General features: G+C 35.7%; 1 protein-coding gene across 1 annotated transcript in view; it reads right to left on the bottom strand.

The window, feature by feature from the left end:
* Positions 1–18,390, bottom strand: part of VWA8 (von Willebrand factor A domain containing 8) — a 305,881-nt gene that overhangs the window by 274,057 nt on the left and 13,434 nt on the right. Inside the window, exons 2-3 of the mRNA XM_081815509.1 lie at positions 5,906–6,036; positions 2,803–2,913 (exon numbers count right to left, since the gene is read on the bottom strand). Coding sequence (XP_081671635.1) covers positions 2,803–2,913; positions 5,906–6,036 — 242 coding nt within the window. The remainder of the gene's footprint in view (positions 1–2,802; positions 2,914–5,905; positions 6,037–18,390) is intronic.

The following is an 18,390-nucleotide window of genomic DNA, read 5'->3' as shown; positions in this document are numbered from 1 at the left end:
TTTAAATCCACACTCTACCAAACGGCCAGTTCTTTTGGCATCATTAAATCTGTTCCCATCTGGGCGCCTGGGTGGCTCAGTAGTTAAGCGTCTGTCCTGAGCTCAGGTCATGATCCCAGGGTCCTGGGATCAAGTCCTGAATCAGGCTCTTTGCTCGGCAGGGAGCCTGCTTCTTCCTCTCCCCCTCCCCCTGCTTGTGCACTCTCGCTCTCTCATATAATTGATTAAAATCTTTTAAATAAATGAATGAATGAATGAATCAATCAATCAATCGGTTCCCATCTCCTCTCCACTCCTTGGGCCGTAGTCTCAGTTTTCTACGCTCTCTCCCCAACTCCTTACTCTTGGTCTCACTAGATAAAGAAAAGAAGCAGGTGTTGTAAAGGTACCTTTTTTTCCCATGTGTAATTAGAAATAATGTATAAAGTGAACCTTTGCATTATGTGAATAAGACAGATTTCTTTAAAATGTACTTCTGGGTTTCATCCACAAAGGATTACTTTGTAATTGGAAATGTGAACTCAGATTTTCTCACTACAAGGTGCTAAGTGTGATCACCATCCTTTAAGCTGGTGACTGCCAACTCTCCCCGTTTTAAGTACATTTTTGCTTTTGTAACTAACAAGTAATCTATAAGATAATGTGAATATCCTGGTCTCCAAATATTCTTTCACTCAGTGATTTTTTACACTTATAATAACTTGACCCTTGAATAACACGTTTGAACTGGATGGGTCCACTTATATGCAGATATTTTTTCAATATAGTACAGTACTATAGATGTGTTTTATTTGTGATGCTCCTAAGAACATATTCTTTTTTCTAGCTTAGTTTAAGAATATAGTATATAATACATATAATATGCAAAATACAGTAATCGACTATTTGTCATTAGTAAGGCTTCCAGTCAACAGTAGGCTATTAGTAGTTAAGTTTTGGGGGAACCAAAATTCATATGCAGATTTTTGACTGCTCAGGGGTCAGCAACCCTAACCCACTTATTGTTCAAGGGTTAAATGTATACTCTTTTAATTATAAAGTAATAGTGTGCTCATGAGGAAGCTTCAAATTTAAAGGACTATCAAAATTCTTTCCTCGCCCCACCCCAGATGCTGGGTCACACTTCCACAGAGGCAAGCTCTGTTAACTGATCCTTGTGTATCCTTCTGGAAATTTCCAACATATACACAAACATTTACATATTTCTTTTTTTCTTTTTACCACAAATAGGATCATATTACATATGCAGTCTTGCAACGTCATTTTTATGCTTTATCCTGGACTTCTTTCCTATTACTACATTCTTTTTAATGGCTATAGAGAATTCTACTTACTGTTATTTATTTAACTAGTTTAACTAGTTTCCTAAGTTATTATTTTTTTTTAGAGAGGGAAAGAGAAACAGAAAGACAGAGCCAGAGACAGGGGGAGGGCCAAAGGCAGAGGGAGAGAGAGAGAATCTCAAGCAGACTGCAGCACGGACACCAACATGGGGCTTGATCTCACAATCCTGAGATCATGACCTGAGCCGAAATCAAGAGTCAGATGCTTAACCAACTGAGCCATGCAGGCACCCTTCCTAAAGAGGATTACAGTTTTCACTTATAGTTTTATATGATATCAAACAATGCTACAATAAATACTGTTGCATACATAACTTTGCTTGCTTTATATGAATAACATCTGGAAGAAAAATTGCCAGAAATATAACTGCTGAGTCCAAATATATTTAATTTCTTTTCTTTTCATAGATATTGCCAAATTTTCTTTCAAAATTGCATCAACAGCAATGCTGTTTCCTCATCCCTTCTTCCCCATCAACAATGGACATTAACAGGGGCGCCTGGGTGGCTCAGTCGTTGGGCATCTGCCTTCGGCTCAGGTCATGATTCCAGGGTCCTGGGATGGAGCCTCGCATCCGGCTCCCTGCTCCGTGGGAAGCCTGCTTCCCCCTCTCCCGCTCCCCCTGCTTGTGTTCCCTCTCTCGCTGTGTCTCTCTCTGTCAAATAAATAAATAAAATCTTTAAAAAACAAAAAAAACGAACAAACAAAAAAAAAGATTGGACATTAGCAGATTCTTTAGTTTTTGCTAATATGAGAGGTGAAAGAAAAACAACAGCTCATTAATGTTTTAATTTTTATTTTTGTAAATGAGAAAGCAAAGCATCTTGTCATGAATTTCTTGGACATTTGAAATCTTCCCTCTATGAGTTGCTGATTTAAGATCTCTGTCCTTTCTCTATTAAGTATTCCTAATGAAGAACAATATTCAATATTTTAAGCTATATGTTTGTAAGAAATGTTCAACGAGCTTCATTATAATATTGATAAAATATAATGATAAAATATTATGTTAGTTGGTAATCTGCACCTCCCCCCACAAAAGCTGTAGTTTAGTATATATTTAATTTCACTATGTTTAATACACCTTTACCTGACTTTTAGATCAAGAATAATTTCTAAATATGCTAGAGAAGTTCCTGTATTAAAATCTCCTTAATTCCTTTTTAAAAATTCTTATTTCTATGTATAAGTACTAGGAAGCAATTAAAAATTAAGAAATCAGCATATTGATCCTTAGGTAACATTTCAGAACCACTAATTTCATCTACAGTTTTTTATTTAGTGCTAAACGAAGAAGGCATTTCCAAGAACAGGAAAACCAAAAATCTAAATTAAATCTGTCTAGAGAAAGCACAATGCATTATCTCTATCACATGAGCTATCTCTTTCTACTTTAAAAAACAATTTTGCATAGACCTGGACTAAACAGTCATGTGCTGGAGTGTGATCAGAACTTGCCTGATCAACGTAAAAAGCTGTGCCTCCTCGGATCTCTCGACGCTGTTTGAGATCGGTTTCAGTGGTGTCCCTTGACAGGGCAATGTATTCAACTTCCCTTTTGGTCAGCTCCTGTAGAGCAGAGAGTGAAATTGTTTCAATATTAAATCAAATTCCCAACATATGCTTTGGAGCCAGTTATCCAACAATGTCACTACCCTAGAAGAACATTTTAAATCTAATTCTGAATGAAAATCCTCTTGAGTCTTAGCTTTGAGAAAAATGCAAAACATTGAGAATTAATGAAAACATGCATGTACCTCTCTCTCCTCAGACCTCTACGTTTGCTGCATCCAATAGTTTACTACTTAATAATCATTTACTTCTTAAGCAATAATAATCAGTCAGATCTTACAAATCTTAGTATCTTTTATAGAATTCTTTTCAAATATCACGAGTGATAACTTGCCAACTTAGTTTTTCCACAAATGATAGTCATTTCAGTAAGTAATGTTCACCTTTTTTTTAAAGGGCATCTAAATTAATTTAGCCCATTAACCGATGTTTACCAACCGTTGTGATATGTTGGGTTCACAGGGTAAATACCAATAGGAAGGTCAACAGAAGAGGGAAGGAAAACAAACATAGCTATTCAGGAAGGACAAGAAGAAGGATGAAAGAAGGAGGGGAAGGAGAAGAGGGAAAAAAGAATTCTTTCACACAAAACAAACACTTTGGTTTGAAGGGGAAACCATCCAGAATTCATTTCTTTTAGAATAATTTATCCATCCCTAATGTCATTTTGCCCTGCATGTGACAATTATGTACAAAAAGCTTTTAACATTATCCTTGGTTTTACAATATTGAATTAAAAACAATGATGCTCTCCAGTTGAATAAGGCATACAATATGTTGTTATTAAATAGGAAGAACAAATTAATTTACTGACGTATAAAGAAGAAAATTGAATGAGCATGCCATTCATGGTAAAAGAGGATAAGTCCACACAACAGGATTTTTTTTTCCTCTGCCTTATCTCCATGTGATGTTGATAAAAATACAGTATCATTTTCATTTTGTTTTTATAATATATGCCTGTTCCCGGGCACCCATAAATTTAAGTACGTATGGAAAGAAGAAAACATTTTAAGTAGAGAAAACACACATATAGTGGTGAAGATGTGGTGATACCAAACAATATTTTTCTAAATAAGAATGAACTGCCCGTGAAAGCACACTTTCAGACTAAAGCAGCAACTTCTCTTGTTAGTGAATACCTCCTTCTTGCTTTGGGAACACATTGCTGGTACCACCATGTCTGTTTCACTGATTGGTTGAATGTGATCACTGGAAAAACCCTGTCAAAACTGGTTGACAAAGTCATACATACTCTTATTGTTAAATTGTACCAGAGTAACACCCTGAACTGCCACACTGAGAATATTATCCTCAGTCTTAGCTTCCTGAGATTCTTCCTCAGCCCAGACAAGCACCAAAGTCTCCCCTGCTGCTCCTTCCAAGGGATGGTCTGAGCAAGTTCACTAACAGTACTGGGAGCAGCAGATGGAGGAGGCAGCGGGGGTCTGTTGAGTTTTTTGGGGCTATCTATAAAATTCCTTCTATATGAATTAAATATAAAAGAGACACAGCTATCAAATTATTTCTACTTCATTTCTCATTGGTTCAGCAGGCTTGCCCCAAAATCTCTGCCTGTAAAGACTTCATCTACTCTGGATATTACTAAGCATAGGATCTTTTATCTAATGGCAACAGTACCCATTTGCAGGGTTTGCAAGGAAGCTTAGGCTAGTAAGCCTTCTTATGTGTATTTCCACATCCTAAAGCTGCCTTGGCTCTGTTTCATAATTTAAAGTTTGTGGATTTTTTTTTTAAAGATACAGGTTTCACACTTACAGACTTATATTGCATTTCTGAACCAACAAGACTCCTGTAATCTCCCAGCCTTTCTCATTCCACATTCCTAACAAGCTTCACAGTCTTGCCAGAAACAAAATCAAAGTGAGATACTGTGGTCGTTGTAATGAACCAGGTAGAGTGGATTCTCAGTAGCTGACTTGGCATTCATAGAAAAGCCACTTTTGCCTTGTTTATTAGGAAAAAAAGGCTAATACTACAATGACCCATTATACCTCACAAGCCAGTTCTAGGAACAAATAAGATATGAAAGGTATGGGCTCAAAGGAGTTAAGTTCTGATTTGCCCGTTGTATTTTTATCATTCTCACCCTACATGATTTTAGAAGTACCAAAATAAATCTACCACTGAAATAAAAGAGTACACAAAGTATATTTCAATAGCACAGAAATCAATTCTTTAATATCAAGTAACACAAGGAAGCTGAAAACAAAGTTCTTCTCTTCATCCTAAAAAATATCTTCAGACAGAACAACTTTATCTGATAGCATTCTTCCTCCCTCAGTAGAACAATGCTTATTAATGCTGACAAAGTAGAAAAAAAAGTCCTGTACAATTTTTTTAATCTGTGTTGAGATTTTAATATTTCAATTCACTTCACAATTGTACTCAGAGAACTACAAACATTTAAGAGGATAACAGGTCAGAGAGAGGATCTGAAGTCTAGCTCCATCATTTACTAGCTGGATAAAGCTCAGTGAGCTATTTAATAAACTTGTTTTCTCATCTATTTAAAGGGGAAAAAGCGTGTAACACATAAGAGATATTTTACAAACCATGGCCTCCCTTTAAAGACCATATAACATCAAAAAGTCAAGAGAACTATTTGACTTTATAGAATGTGGATCTCAGATAAAAGAATATTCCCTGAATAATATAAAACTGAGTTTTGTTTTGTAATCTCAGAGTTTATGATCCTATCTGCCACTCATTGCCTGAATTTGTATTTCTTTTTTATCAGAAGTTGAGAACTTTCTAGTTGCAGCAAAAATTTCCTAAAGCTATGAAAGATAAATGTACATTTGCTTCCCAGAATACTTATTCCAAACTCTTTATTAAACAGATCATCTAAATGAAACTTTTTTTCAAGGAATGAATAATCCTGATATTTTTGTAAATTCTTAATTTATTTTAGAACATAACTAATCCAAGTTCCCTTAGGAATCCCTAAGAATTAATCAATTCTCACCAGGTACTGCATAGCAATAGAGCGTCGAAGAGGCCCAGGAGGTCCTATTAGAAAGACATCTTGCCCCAGAAGATCCTTCTGCATTATCCATCTTAGATGCTGAATTACAGATTGAGCCACAGAGTCTGAAACTTCAAGTGGAAAAAAAGATAAAATGAAATGTAAATCAGTCTACTACTTATAAATCTCCAAGCAATCAATGCATTTTGTATATTATATTTTAAAAAGCATATCTATCTATGTGTATACACACACACACATACATTCATTTATACATTCACCTGGTCAATTCTCACACTGCTTTACAATAAACCATTGTTATCAATGTTAAAACAGGACGAAGTTTATGATCTCATAAAGAGTCACATAATCCCACATTTAAAAGCCTTTAAGAACATTTGAATGATCACCTGTAAGTGTCACTAAAGAAATAAAAGTGATTTTCTAGGGTGATATAAGGCACTAGAATCATTACTTTATTACAATTTTATAGTCCAATGCGTTTGTTCTAATAAGGGGACATGATCAAATCATCCCAGACAATTAATGATTCTCACAGTCTTAAAAATTGAAGAAAACTATAACTTAAGTTGGCAATAGGTTGTGAGATCTCCCAAACTTCACAGTGAGAAGATTAAATGACTTAACATCTTCAAGTCTATTCTTCTACACCAACTCGGGAATAGAAGACTACCTCATTCCAATGCCCTTCTAAGTCTACTATTAAATCACCCATCAATCTGCTTATCTTCTGCCTAAGCATTTTATAAATGTTTGAATTAATATAATTAATTTGTGTTTGCTCATTTGTAAATCACCCAGTGACCCAGGAAGTGCATTCCTAGGTATCTAAGAAACACTCTTGCCGTTATACATCAGGAGACAGACAGAATACTCACAGAATGTTATTCAAAATAAAACTAAATATAACAAAGAAAAAGAAAACTTACTCATTCTTAAAAAAATAAAAATACAACTGGAGACTGGAAATGGATAAAATGCACATAAATGAGTACTACATAACAACAAAAACAGAATGAACTACCACTACTTCCAATAATATGTTTAACTCTTAAAAGGTATTCAGTGAAAAAAATTAAGTCACAGAATAAATCTCATATGATACTATTTTGATAATGCTCAATAAACTAACAAATTGAATTCATTAGAAATCCATACATATGTAATAAAACAGTGCTTGAGAAGCAAAAAAGCAAGAGAATGATAAATTCAGGATAATGGATACCTGGGCAGGGAATCAGAGAGATTCTCATGGAGAGCTTCAATGGTTTTTGGTAATATTCTAGCTCCTAAATCGGATGTGGGTTATAGTGTTTCCTTTATTATTGTGTTTCATTTTACACATAAACACATACATATATCCTAAAAGTCCTTTATATGTACTAAATATATTCCATATTTTTTACACTTTGTTTAATCACCCAGCAAGGTCATAAAAGAATTCAAAGATCAAACTAAGAACACTTGCCAAGGCTAAAGTTGTGCTTCCCCCACCAAGCCCAACAGCACAACTTTACAAGTGTAGTCTACCTCCTACTCCGCCCACAAAGCTAACATTTAACCATTGGAAAAATAAAGGTAAATTTCTGATTTCCTTTATCATGGAGAAATGATCAAGAACAAGGTTTGGGGGGCAGCCTGGCTGGTTTGTCATGTCACTGGGACCACACTAAAGCATCTTATAATTTCCCCAAACCAAGTGCCTCTATGTCTGAAAATCAGGAGACTCATCACCTAAGTGGAGGTGCTTGACTTCACTCCTGTCCTCTATGAATCCTCTACAACATGCACAGGGAGCATATTACCCCCAAGGGGGCAAAAACTGGTCCTTGGAAGAGGGGTTGAAAAAAATTCTTAATTCTTATTACAATGGTCTGTTGCCCACTAAAGGGATACTGCACGTAAAAGATAGATAGTATATCTGCGGTATTAACATTTCATGAGATTGGAGAAAGACAATTGGGGGGTAAATGTCCTTAGACGAGCAATAATGAAAAACAGATTGAGAAACATTGCTCTAAGACCTAGACCTTTGAGAAACCAAGAAGTTTCAGGATGCTACAGAAGCAGTTCACCTGAGACTGGAGATTCAACTTCATTTACAACTATCAAATGTCCACTTAAACTATTTTCTTTCCTACTTCAGGCCTAAATCCATCTTTGTGATGTATAGTTTACTCTTTTTTATTTCAAGATGAGTCAGTCTGCTTGCTGTGTAAGGGTGACACAAGATAAGAATTAAGAAGCTCTAACTTCTCTATCATAAACTTACACAATGTTCCCTATCCCACAGATCTACTACCTCTTCTTACGCCAGTATCAAATACATAATTAAAAACATAAACACTTTTGGGATTTTTTTTCCCTTATGTTTTTACAAATCTCAGCTTACTTTGGCCACAGGCTCTCTCTGCACTGTTCTTAACAGTTTGGTGTCACTCCTTTGTATTTAGCTTTGGCAATGTGCCTGACCTTCCATTACCTGGACTTGACTATTTAAAATATGACCATTTACAAAGTTCTAGAAGGTAGAGCCAAGTAGGTCTCTTCAGCTTCCTCCCACTGTTTATTATTTATAACTATTTGTAACTGTTCATAATTACAGTCTCCATTTAGTTCTATTTAGTTCTATTCCATTTTGAATGCCTTGACCTTGGAACTATATACATTTTTAAGACTTTTTTAAAGCTGAAGGCAGCAGTTCCTAATCAAATGTGAGGTCTGCCCCTCACAAGTTGTCAGTTAAAGTGCTGAGGCTTAAGAATTTTTTTTTTTTAGCAACTCATGAAGAATCAATTATACCTATACTTACAGAGCAGTTTTATACCATATACTTAAGTAGGAGAGAAAGGCATAGTTATTTAAAGTGGGAACTGAGTATAATCCTGAGTATGCTCATAGGAGCCCTTCCACTCAGCATGATCCTCATGTGTTGAGAACCACTGGCCTAAGGCACATCTGACAATTCTCAGCAATCCCTTCCTTTACTCTTGCACTCAACAGTGGTTCTCATCTAGGGGCAATACTGCCACCACTCTATGCCTGCCAGAAGGCATCTGGAAATGTCTGGGGGTACTTTTAGTTGTTGCAAAGCTTTGGGGGATGAGGGATAATTTGGTACACTACTGACATTTAGTGTTGTTAAATACAATGTCCAAGATAGTCCCATCCGCCCATTATGTCAATGGCACCCTTGTTGAGAAATACAGTGTCTGAGGTTTTTTTTTTTTTCCCAAGGTTTCTGTTGCTTGCATACCACTAATGGATTATTTCTAACTAGTCACAATTAAGCCCAGAGGAAGAGTTCCTCTTAGTTTCCCCTAGCTTCTGAAAGATGAAATTGTCAGGGAGGCAAGTCAGTAGTGAAGAAGTTCTACCTTTAGATTGATCTGCTAGATGTTAGGATATCTAAGGCTCTCATCACCACATTTCAATTCTACCTAAGTTTCTTAATACATATAAGCAGCTTCTGAATCCTGTGGCTGGCTTTGTAGTCTATGCTATACTTTCAATAAGACTTCTTTTCCTTTATTTTTTCCTTTTCCAATAAACAGTCATAATAATAGCAATAATTTATTGCATCTTTTTCATGTACCAGGTAAAAATACAAATGATTTTCCTTTTTCACAAAGGATCTCTTTTAGAACTCACAACAACCCTAGGAGGTAGCAGACGATACTGTGTCAGGATACAGAATCAGGCCAAACTGTTCAAATCCCAATTCTGCTGCCTACTAGGTATGAAAACTTCATCAGTTATTTCAATTCTCTGTGCTTAGTTTCTCCATCTGCATAACAGATATAACAAATGTACTTATTTATAAGGTTATTACGAGGATTAAATTAGGCACTTAGAACAGTGTCTGGTAATAGTAAGTGCCATATAAGCATTCTTTAAATATTCATTACCTACATTTCACAAAAATCAAAGTTCTTGAGGTGCTAGCATTTGTCCACAGTTGCTATGTGCATGAACCAGACTTAGACCTAAGCTTTTGAGTTCAAAGCTTGCACTCTAGCCATTATGTCCTACTGCCCCTCCAAAATCTTTTTAACAGGCTCTTTCTTCAGATCCAAGATTTTCCCTACAAGTGTTCACCTCATGGGGGCTCCACTGAATTTAATGGACTTGCTTTTCTGGCCATTAATTCTATTTCTTAGTTTTTGAGGATGCCAGTGATACCATGCTTTACTCCTTTTATTGAAATTCCCAACTCATTTTGTTGTTTACACTATGATATGAGAGGACCTGTTTCTCTAAAAAAAAAAAAAAACAACTCCCATTTTTACTTATTCATATTTTAGTTTAGTCTCTTTTATCAAAGAAAATATTTAATTTGTCAGAAAACTATATTAAACTACTGAGAGAAAGCATCATGTACTGCTGTGTGGTGTCTGTGTTGTATTTTACATTAATGCTCAAAACTAGCTGTATTTTTAGGATGGTCTCAAGAAAACATGAGTCATACTTAAAAGCATTCCAGAAATAGAAACAAGATGTAAGACTGTACATTACGAACATCTGCAAAACAAACTGCCAAACTGCCATGCATAACCTAATATAAACACAGCCCTGCGTGCACGAGAAAGCCCTGACTTCAATGTTTTCAGGCACAAGATGCTACCTTCCAGGAGTCCACATAATGATAAACTGATGTCAAAATAATACCAGAGAGCTTGATCCTATATTCTAACATTTCCTTCTCTATGTAAAAATAAAACATCTGGTTCATGTTGGGCTACATTCCTTACTCAATCCCTAGCCAATACTTGTTTCAAAAAAAAAAATGTGTACTATTTTTGCCCAGGCATATTCAAGGGCTTTAAAATAAGTCTATTAAAGGAATCCAAATTATAATTTTCTCCCTCCACAGACTTAAATTTGTCATACATGTAAAGATTAAAATTAAAATTTCAGAAAATTACACATAGTTCTAGTTTCAGTATAGTAAGTCCTTTAAAACTAGTGATGTTTTGTAATCATCCCAAGGGGAAACATAATATAATGGAGAAAAAAAAAAAAAAAAGCCTTTGAAGCCAAACAGACCTAGTTGTGATTTCTCATCCTGTCCTTTATCAGTGTCCTTGGACAAAAATTCTGAATCTTCCGGGCTTAAGTTTTGTTATTTTCAAAAGAGCAGTAATAATACTTATCAAGTATGACTATTATGAGGATTACAGGTAAAGCTCCATGTCAAACCCCTCAGCCAGTGAGAACCACGAATGGAAGAATATTAAAGCCTTATCCTCACCTGCAAAATCCTCTACCTGGTGTGCATCCTAGACAGCAGGCTGTACAGTGTGGACTCAGTGGTAATGAACAGGCTTCTGGGTTTATATTCAAATAACCTTCTGGACCTAGAGCCCACCCTGAAGAAATAAAGGAGAAAGGAACCCAACATTTACCACATCCCTGACTAGTAGAGCTTATGTTAGGTATTTCCTCGTGGCATTTCATTATTTTCACCACAGTCATCCTACAAAATAGTTCAGAAAGAATCTGGAACCCAAGCCTGCCACACTGCCCTGCATTCACTCCTACCACATCACAATGAGAGATTTCAAAAGAATCACAATGAATCTCAATGCAAGTACATGTTCATTTACTGAAGTGTCACCTATCACATAACATTCGGTACTTCATACAATGGATGTCAAGGGAAAAAACATACAATATGTTTAGAACTGAAGGCCACATCATTTACCACATGGGCTAACTGAACTAAGAAATCATTCACAGAGCTACGTTTGTTAAGGATCTACTATATAGGCTTAGCACCAGGAACACAAAAATGAATACAAAAAGGTCCTCTGAAGGTGTCAAAAGAAAACACTGCATATATATAAAGCCTCAGCTTATATAAAGCCACTCATCTATAATGTAGACTGATGCATCTGATCCAATAAAGCTGTAATCCAAATTAAATGGGAAGTACAATATTGCCTAGCACAGTACTCAGAATAGAGAAGCCATTCAATTTTTTTAAAACTGGAAAAACACATCAATATGTTAAATAAATGGAAACATATCCATATACAATGATTAAGGGTCAAGCTGTTTATTTTTTGTGTAGAGATGTTAGAATAAGAATATATATATGCATGCTTTTCTTGTATTTGCATAGAGAAATACAGAAAAGATACCCCTGAAACTAATAATATGGCAAATAATGTAAATGGAAACAGGGATGAAACTAAGATTTCTCAATGTGTACTTTTTTATATTGTTTTGGTTTCTGAACCACATAAATGTATTATTTCTAAAAAAAAAAAAAAACTAAGTTACTTTTTAAGTCAAGTTTTAGAACATCCTTGAGACAGGAAAATTTCTGTAATATAATGCTTTGTGAAAATGGTCACAAAATAGTACATATAGAATGTTTTCTTGGGGCGCCTGGGTGGCTCAGTTGGTTGGGCGACTGCCTTCGGCTCAGGTCATGATCCTGGAGTCTCAGGATCGAGTCCCGCATCGGGCTCCCCGCTCAGCGGGGAGTCTGCTTCTCCCTCTGACCCTCCCCCTTCTCATGCTCTCTCTCTATCTCATTCTCTCTCAAATAAATAAATAAAATTAAAAAAAAAAAAGAATGTTTTCTTAAACGATGCATGTAAATACAGTCATTTTTAAAAATACTGGGTACATTTATAAGATTCGACTCACACAAAGTATGTTCTCTGACCAAAATTAAATTAAATTGGAAATTAATAATAAAAAGATCTTTGGAAAATCTCCAAATATTTAGAAACTAAATAGCACACTTGTAAATACCACATGGGTCAAAGAAGAAATCAAAAGGGAAATTGCCAAGCACACTTAAACTAAATGAAAGTGAAAACACAATGTATCAGAATTTATGGCATGCCACTAAAGCAGTACTTAGGGGAAATTATATTGCACTAAATGCCTATATGGAGAAAAAGGAAGGATTTCAAATTAATGCCCAAGATACTAGAAAAGGAAGAGCAAGTGAAACCCAAAGAAATGAAATTTATACTGATCAGAGCTTAAATCAATGAAATAGAACACAAAATAATTTTTAAAAATTAATGAAACCAAAAGCTCATTCTTCGAAGAAATCAATAAAATTGACAAATCAGGAAAGACTGATCAGGAAAGAGAGAAGACACAAATTACCAAAGTCAGGAATATGAGCTAGGGGTTAACATGAAGTGCAGATACTTCAGATATTAAAAGGAGAATTAATGAATATTGTAAAAATTTTTATGCCAATACATTCCACAACTTGGATAAAATGGACAAATTCCCTGAAAGACAAATTCCTTTAGAAAGGCAGCTGTTCTTGGGGCCCCTGGGTGCCTCAATTGGGTAAGCGTCCAACTCCTGGTTTCAGCTCAGGTCATGATCTTGCAGTCAAGGGATCCAGCCCCACCAAGCTCCGCACTGAGTGTGAAGACTGCTTAAGATTCTCTCTCCCTCTGCCCCTCCCCTCCCCCCACCCACTCACATTCGCTCTCTCCAAAAAAAAAAAAAAAGTCAGCTGTTCCTTATCTAATACAAGAAAAGGTAACTTCAATAACTATATCTAACAAAGAAATTGAATTAATTAAAAACCTTCCCTCGAAGAAAACTCCAGGCCAAGATAGCTTCAAGGTGAAACCTACCAAACATTTAAGGAAAAATGCCAATTTTATAAAAATTCATTCAGAAACCTGGAGAGGTTGAAATACTTCCCAATTCATTCTATGAAACCAGCACTGCCTGAATACTAAAATCTGACAAAGACATCACAAGGAAGCTGTTATGGACTGAATGCGTTCCTCCAAAATTCACATGTTGAAATCCTAACTCCCAATATGATAGTATCAGGAGGTAGGGCCTTTGGGAGGTGATTAAGAGCCCTCATGAATGGGACTTAGAACCCTTACAAGAGAAGACACAGGAGCTTGCTCTATCTCTCCATTCTTTTTGCCATGTGTGGATATAAGAAGTCAGCGGTTCACAACCCAGGAGAGGGCCTTGCCAGAACCCGACCATACTGGTGCCCTCATCCCAGACTTCCAGCCCTCAGAACTGTGGGGAATATATTTCAGGTTTTTTATAAGCTACCCAAACTATGATGCTTTGTTATAGCACCTGGATCTAGGACGAAAAGAAAGTTGCAGATCAATATCCTTCATAAATACAGACACAAAAATTCCAAACAAAATTCTCTCAAACTGAAACCAATAATAGGTAAAAACCAAACAACACATTATAACCAAGTAGGATTTATTCTAGAAATGCAAAGTTAGCTTAACATTTAAAAGCCAATCAATATAATTCACCGTGTTAACAAGCTAAGAAAGAAAAACCACATTATCACATCAAAGAACACAGAAAAAACACCTGACAAAATAGAATACCACTTCCTAATTAAAATCTCTTAGCAATCCACAAATGGGAGAAAACTTCCTCAACTTGATAAACAACGTATATGAAAAACCTATGCCTACCATACTTCAGGGTGAAAGGCAGAATGCTTTCCCCCAAGATCAGGAATAAGAATATTCTCTCCTCTCACCACTTCTATTCAACATTTACTGGAGGTACTAGCAAAAACAGTAAGGCAAAAACAAACAAAAAGCACCACCCAATTAAAAAGCAGCAGCATTACCTTTATTTATATATAACATGACTGTTTATACAGAAGCACTGATGAAATCTACAAAACAAGCTCTATAATTAATAAGTGAGTTTAGCAAGGTGCCAAGATACAAGATCAATATATAAAAATCAATTTTACTTCTATGTTGAAATTAAAAAACAATACCATTTATAATAACATCAAAAAATATGAAATACTTGGATGATGACTGACAAAATGTATGCAAGACCTGTACACTGAAAACAACAAAAGAGGTGCCTGCGCCGCTCAGTCATTTAAGCATCCAACTCTTGATTTCGGCTCAGGTCATGACCTCAGGGTCCTGGGATGGAGCCCTGAGTTGGGCTCTGTGCAGGGCGTGGAGCCTGCTTAAGATTCTCTCTTTCCCTCTTACTGCGCCCCTTGCCCCCTCCCCGCTCTCTCAAAGAGAAAAAAAACAACAACAAAACACTGCTGAGAGAAATTAAAGATCTAAATGAATGGAGAGATTCACCTTGTTTACAGGTTGGAAAATTCAATATTATTAAGATATTGCGTCTACAGAGTCAATGCAACCCCAATCAAAATCTCAGCAGGCTTTTTTTTGTGGAAACTGACAAGCTGATTCTAAAATCATATAGATACAAAGGACCCAGAATAGTCAAAACATCTTTGTAAAAGAACAAAGATGGAAGACTAATTAACATTACCTGATTTCAAAATTTATTGTAATACTATAGTAATCACGATAGTGAGACTTTGGTGTCAAGACAGAGATCAAAGGAACAGTCTAGAAATAGACTCACTATATATATAGACAACTGACTTCTGACAAAGGTACAAAGGCAATTCAGTGGTGAAAAGATAGTCTTTTCAGCAAACGGTGCTGAAACAATTAGATATCCATATGCAAAACATGAACTTTGACCCATACCCTATATAAAATGACCTTTGACTCACACCATATACAAAAATTAACTTAACATAGACCTAAATATAAACTATGTATACAACTGTGAAGACATCTAGGAAAAAACAAGAAAAAAATCTTTGTGACCTTTGGTTAGACAAAGATTTCTTAGGTAGGACACCAAAACCACAATCCCTAAAAGTAAAAACTGATAAATCAGATTTCACTATGCCTGCTCTTCAAAAGACACAATTAAAAAAATTAAAAGACAAGTCACTGACTAAAAGAAAATATTTACAAATCTTATATCTGGTAAATTTCTTATAACCAGAATGTATGAAGAAATCTCACAACTGGGGTGCCTGGGTGGCTCAGTCAGTTAAGCATCTGCCTTCAGCTCAGGTCATGATCCCGGGGGTCCTGGGATCGAGCCCCACATTGGGCTCCCTGCTCAGTGGGGAGCCTGCTTCTCCCTCTCCTTCTGCAGCTTGTGCTTGCTTACACTCTCTCTCTCTGTCAAATAAATAGATAAAATCATAAAAAAAAAAATCTCAAAACTCAAAAGAACACAAACACCCCAATAAAAACGTGGGCAAAGGTTGTGAACAGATACTTCGTCAAAGATATACAGATGGCAAATAAGCACATAAACAAATGTTCAACATCACTAGTCACTAGGAAACGCAAATTAAAATCACTAAGAGATACTATACATACCCATTAGAATGGTTGAAATTAAAAAGACTGACCATAACAAGAGCTGGCAAAAACGCAGAAGAACTGAAACTCTTATACACTGCTGGTAGAAATGGAAAATGACACAACTACTTTGGAAAACAGAATGGCAGTTCCCTGAAAAGTTAAATATCTACTATGTGATACAGCCATTCCACTCCTAGGTATTTACACAAGAAAAAAGAAAGTTATTATGTCCATATAAAGACTTATACATGAATGTTCAGAGCAGCTTTATTTCAAGAGCCTCAAAATTGTAACAGTGATGTCCATCAACAGATGAACAAACAAACCGTAATTACTCAGCAATAAAAAGTAATGAACTATTGAGACATGCAACATGAAAGAATCTCAAAATAATTATGCTAAGTGATAGAAATCAGACAAAAATAGAGTATATATTATATGATTCCATTTATGTAAAATTCTAGAAAATCCAAATATATCTACAAAGCAGATCAGTGATTCCCAGAAAAATGGAGGAACCAGGGCACATTATAAAGGGGTACAAGTACACTTTTGGGGGTGATGAATTTATTTGATCAATATTTTGACTGGTGATATTTCATGGTTACATACAGATGTCAAAACTTACGAAACTGAAAAAAAAAACTTACAAAACTGTACATTGAAATATGTGAAATTTACTGTATGTAAATTATACTTAGTAACATTATGTTTAAAAGATTAGAATAACACATTAAAATGTTAAGTGTTTATAATTAGACTTATAAATGATTTCAGTTTTATCCTCTTGTTTTTCAGTATTGTAGTATCCCAAGTTTTTTGTATTCATCACGTTTTACTTTTGCAATAGGAACAAAAAGTTATAGCTCTTTTGAAAAACCACATTGCAAAGTAATAATAGCCATATTGGAAGTAGAGAATAACTGTGATACACAGGGAAAGTAGTAATATGATGGGTAACATCTATTAGAGTATTTTGACAAATTTCAATTTGCAACTCAGCTTCTTATAAAGTTCTTAACATCCATAACATATTGTTACATTATGATAATTTACTGAAGATATCTTTGTTGTCTTAGGGTAGCTAGTCATATTCATGACAAGACTACACCAACCAAAAACATAAAATGAAATAAAAGGAATGACCTTTAGTTATGAAGACACCTCAGAAGAACCAGGAATTTTTAGGTCCTGTAAAATGAGTCCAAGTTCTTTAAACATAAAGCATGAACTTTTTATTTTTACGGCTCAGGTCACAGAAAAAGCAGTTATAATAGGTGTATTCTTTAGTAAGTTTCACTTTAAACATGAGGGTTTATTAGCTATTTTTTTTTTAAAGATTTTATTTATTCATTCGAGACACAGAGATAGAGAAAGAGAGCATGAGCAGGGGGAGAAGCAGAGGGAGAGGGAGAAGCAGGCTCCCCGCTGAGCCAGGAGCCTGATGTGGGGCTCGATCCCAGAACCCTGGGATTACGACCTCAGCCGAAGGCAGACGTTTAACCATCTGAGCCACCCAGGCGCCCCTTATTAGCTATTTTTAAAGTTATAATCTAATACATGCTTACTGTAACAAAGAAAAAAATCCAAAAAAGTAAAAAGAAAAATGATCTCTCTTGACCCCTTCCATTTGCAGCCTCATTCCTAACCCAATGCCCTCAAAAAAACTCAAAGTTAAAACTCAAAGTTAAAAATCTGGAGTGTAGCCTTCCATACTTTTCTCTGCATACAGAAAGACATATAACATACCTTGCGAAAGGTGTTCATACTGTTAAAAAAAAAACAACAGAACAGTATCAGACTTTATATACTATCCTGAAGTCTGCAACTTTTTTTTCAGTCGCAATTTTTGCTTACCAATATGGCATGTACACCCTCAAGGTCCACAGATATAAATCTAACATTCTTTTTTAGCAGTTGCAGAAGTCCATAACATGGGTAAACAATAATTTATTCAACCATTCCTCTACTGATACACTCATTGCTTCCAGTTTTTGTCACTATCAGTAACACCAAAATGCTGGAATACATATTGTGTACAAATATCCTTTATATACTGATTTTTTTCCTTAATGAACATAACCTGACAAAGAAACTGCTACATCAAAAGGTATTACTTTATTTTATTTTTTTAAGATTTTATTTATTTATTTGAGAGGGTGAGCAAGTGCGCGCAGGAGTAGGGGGAAGGGGCAGAGGGAGAAGGAGAAGCAGACTCCCCACTGAGCAGGGAGCCTGACACGGGGCTCAATCCCAGGACCCTGAGATCAT

Source organism: Leptonychotes weddellii, chromosome 3 (assembly GCF_054177405.1).
Source record: "Leptonychotes weddellii isolate Sample4059 chromosome 3, ASM5417740v2, whole genome shotgun sequence".
Classification (NCBI taxonomy): domain Eukaryota; kingdom Metazoa; phylum Chordata; class Mammalia; order Carnivora; family Phocidae; genus Leptonychotes; species Leptonychotes weddellii.
The sequence above is the reverse complement of the archived record's forward strand: the minus strand, read 5'-3'. Positions and strand labels throughout refer to the sequence as shown.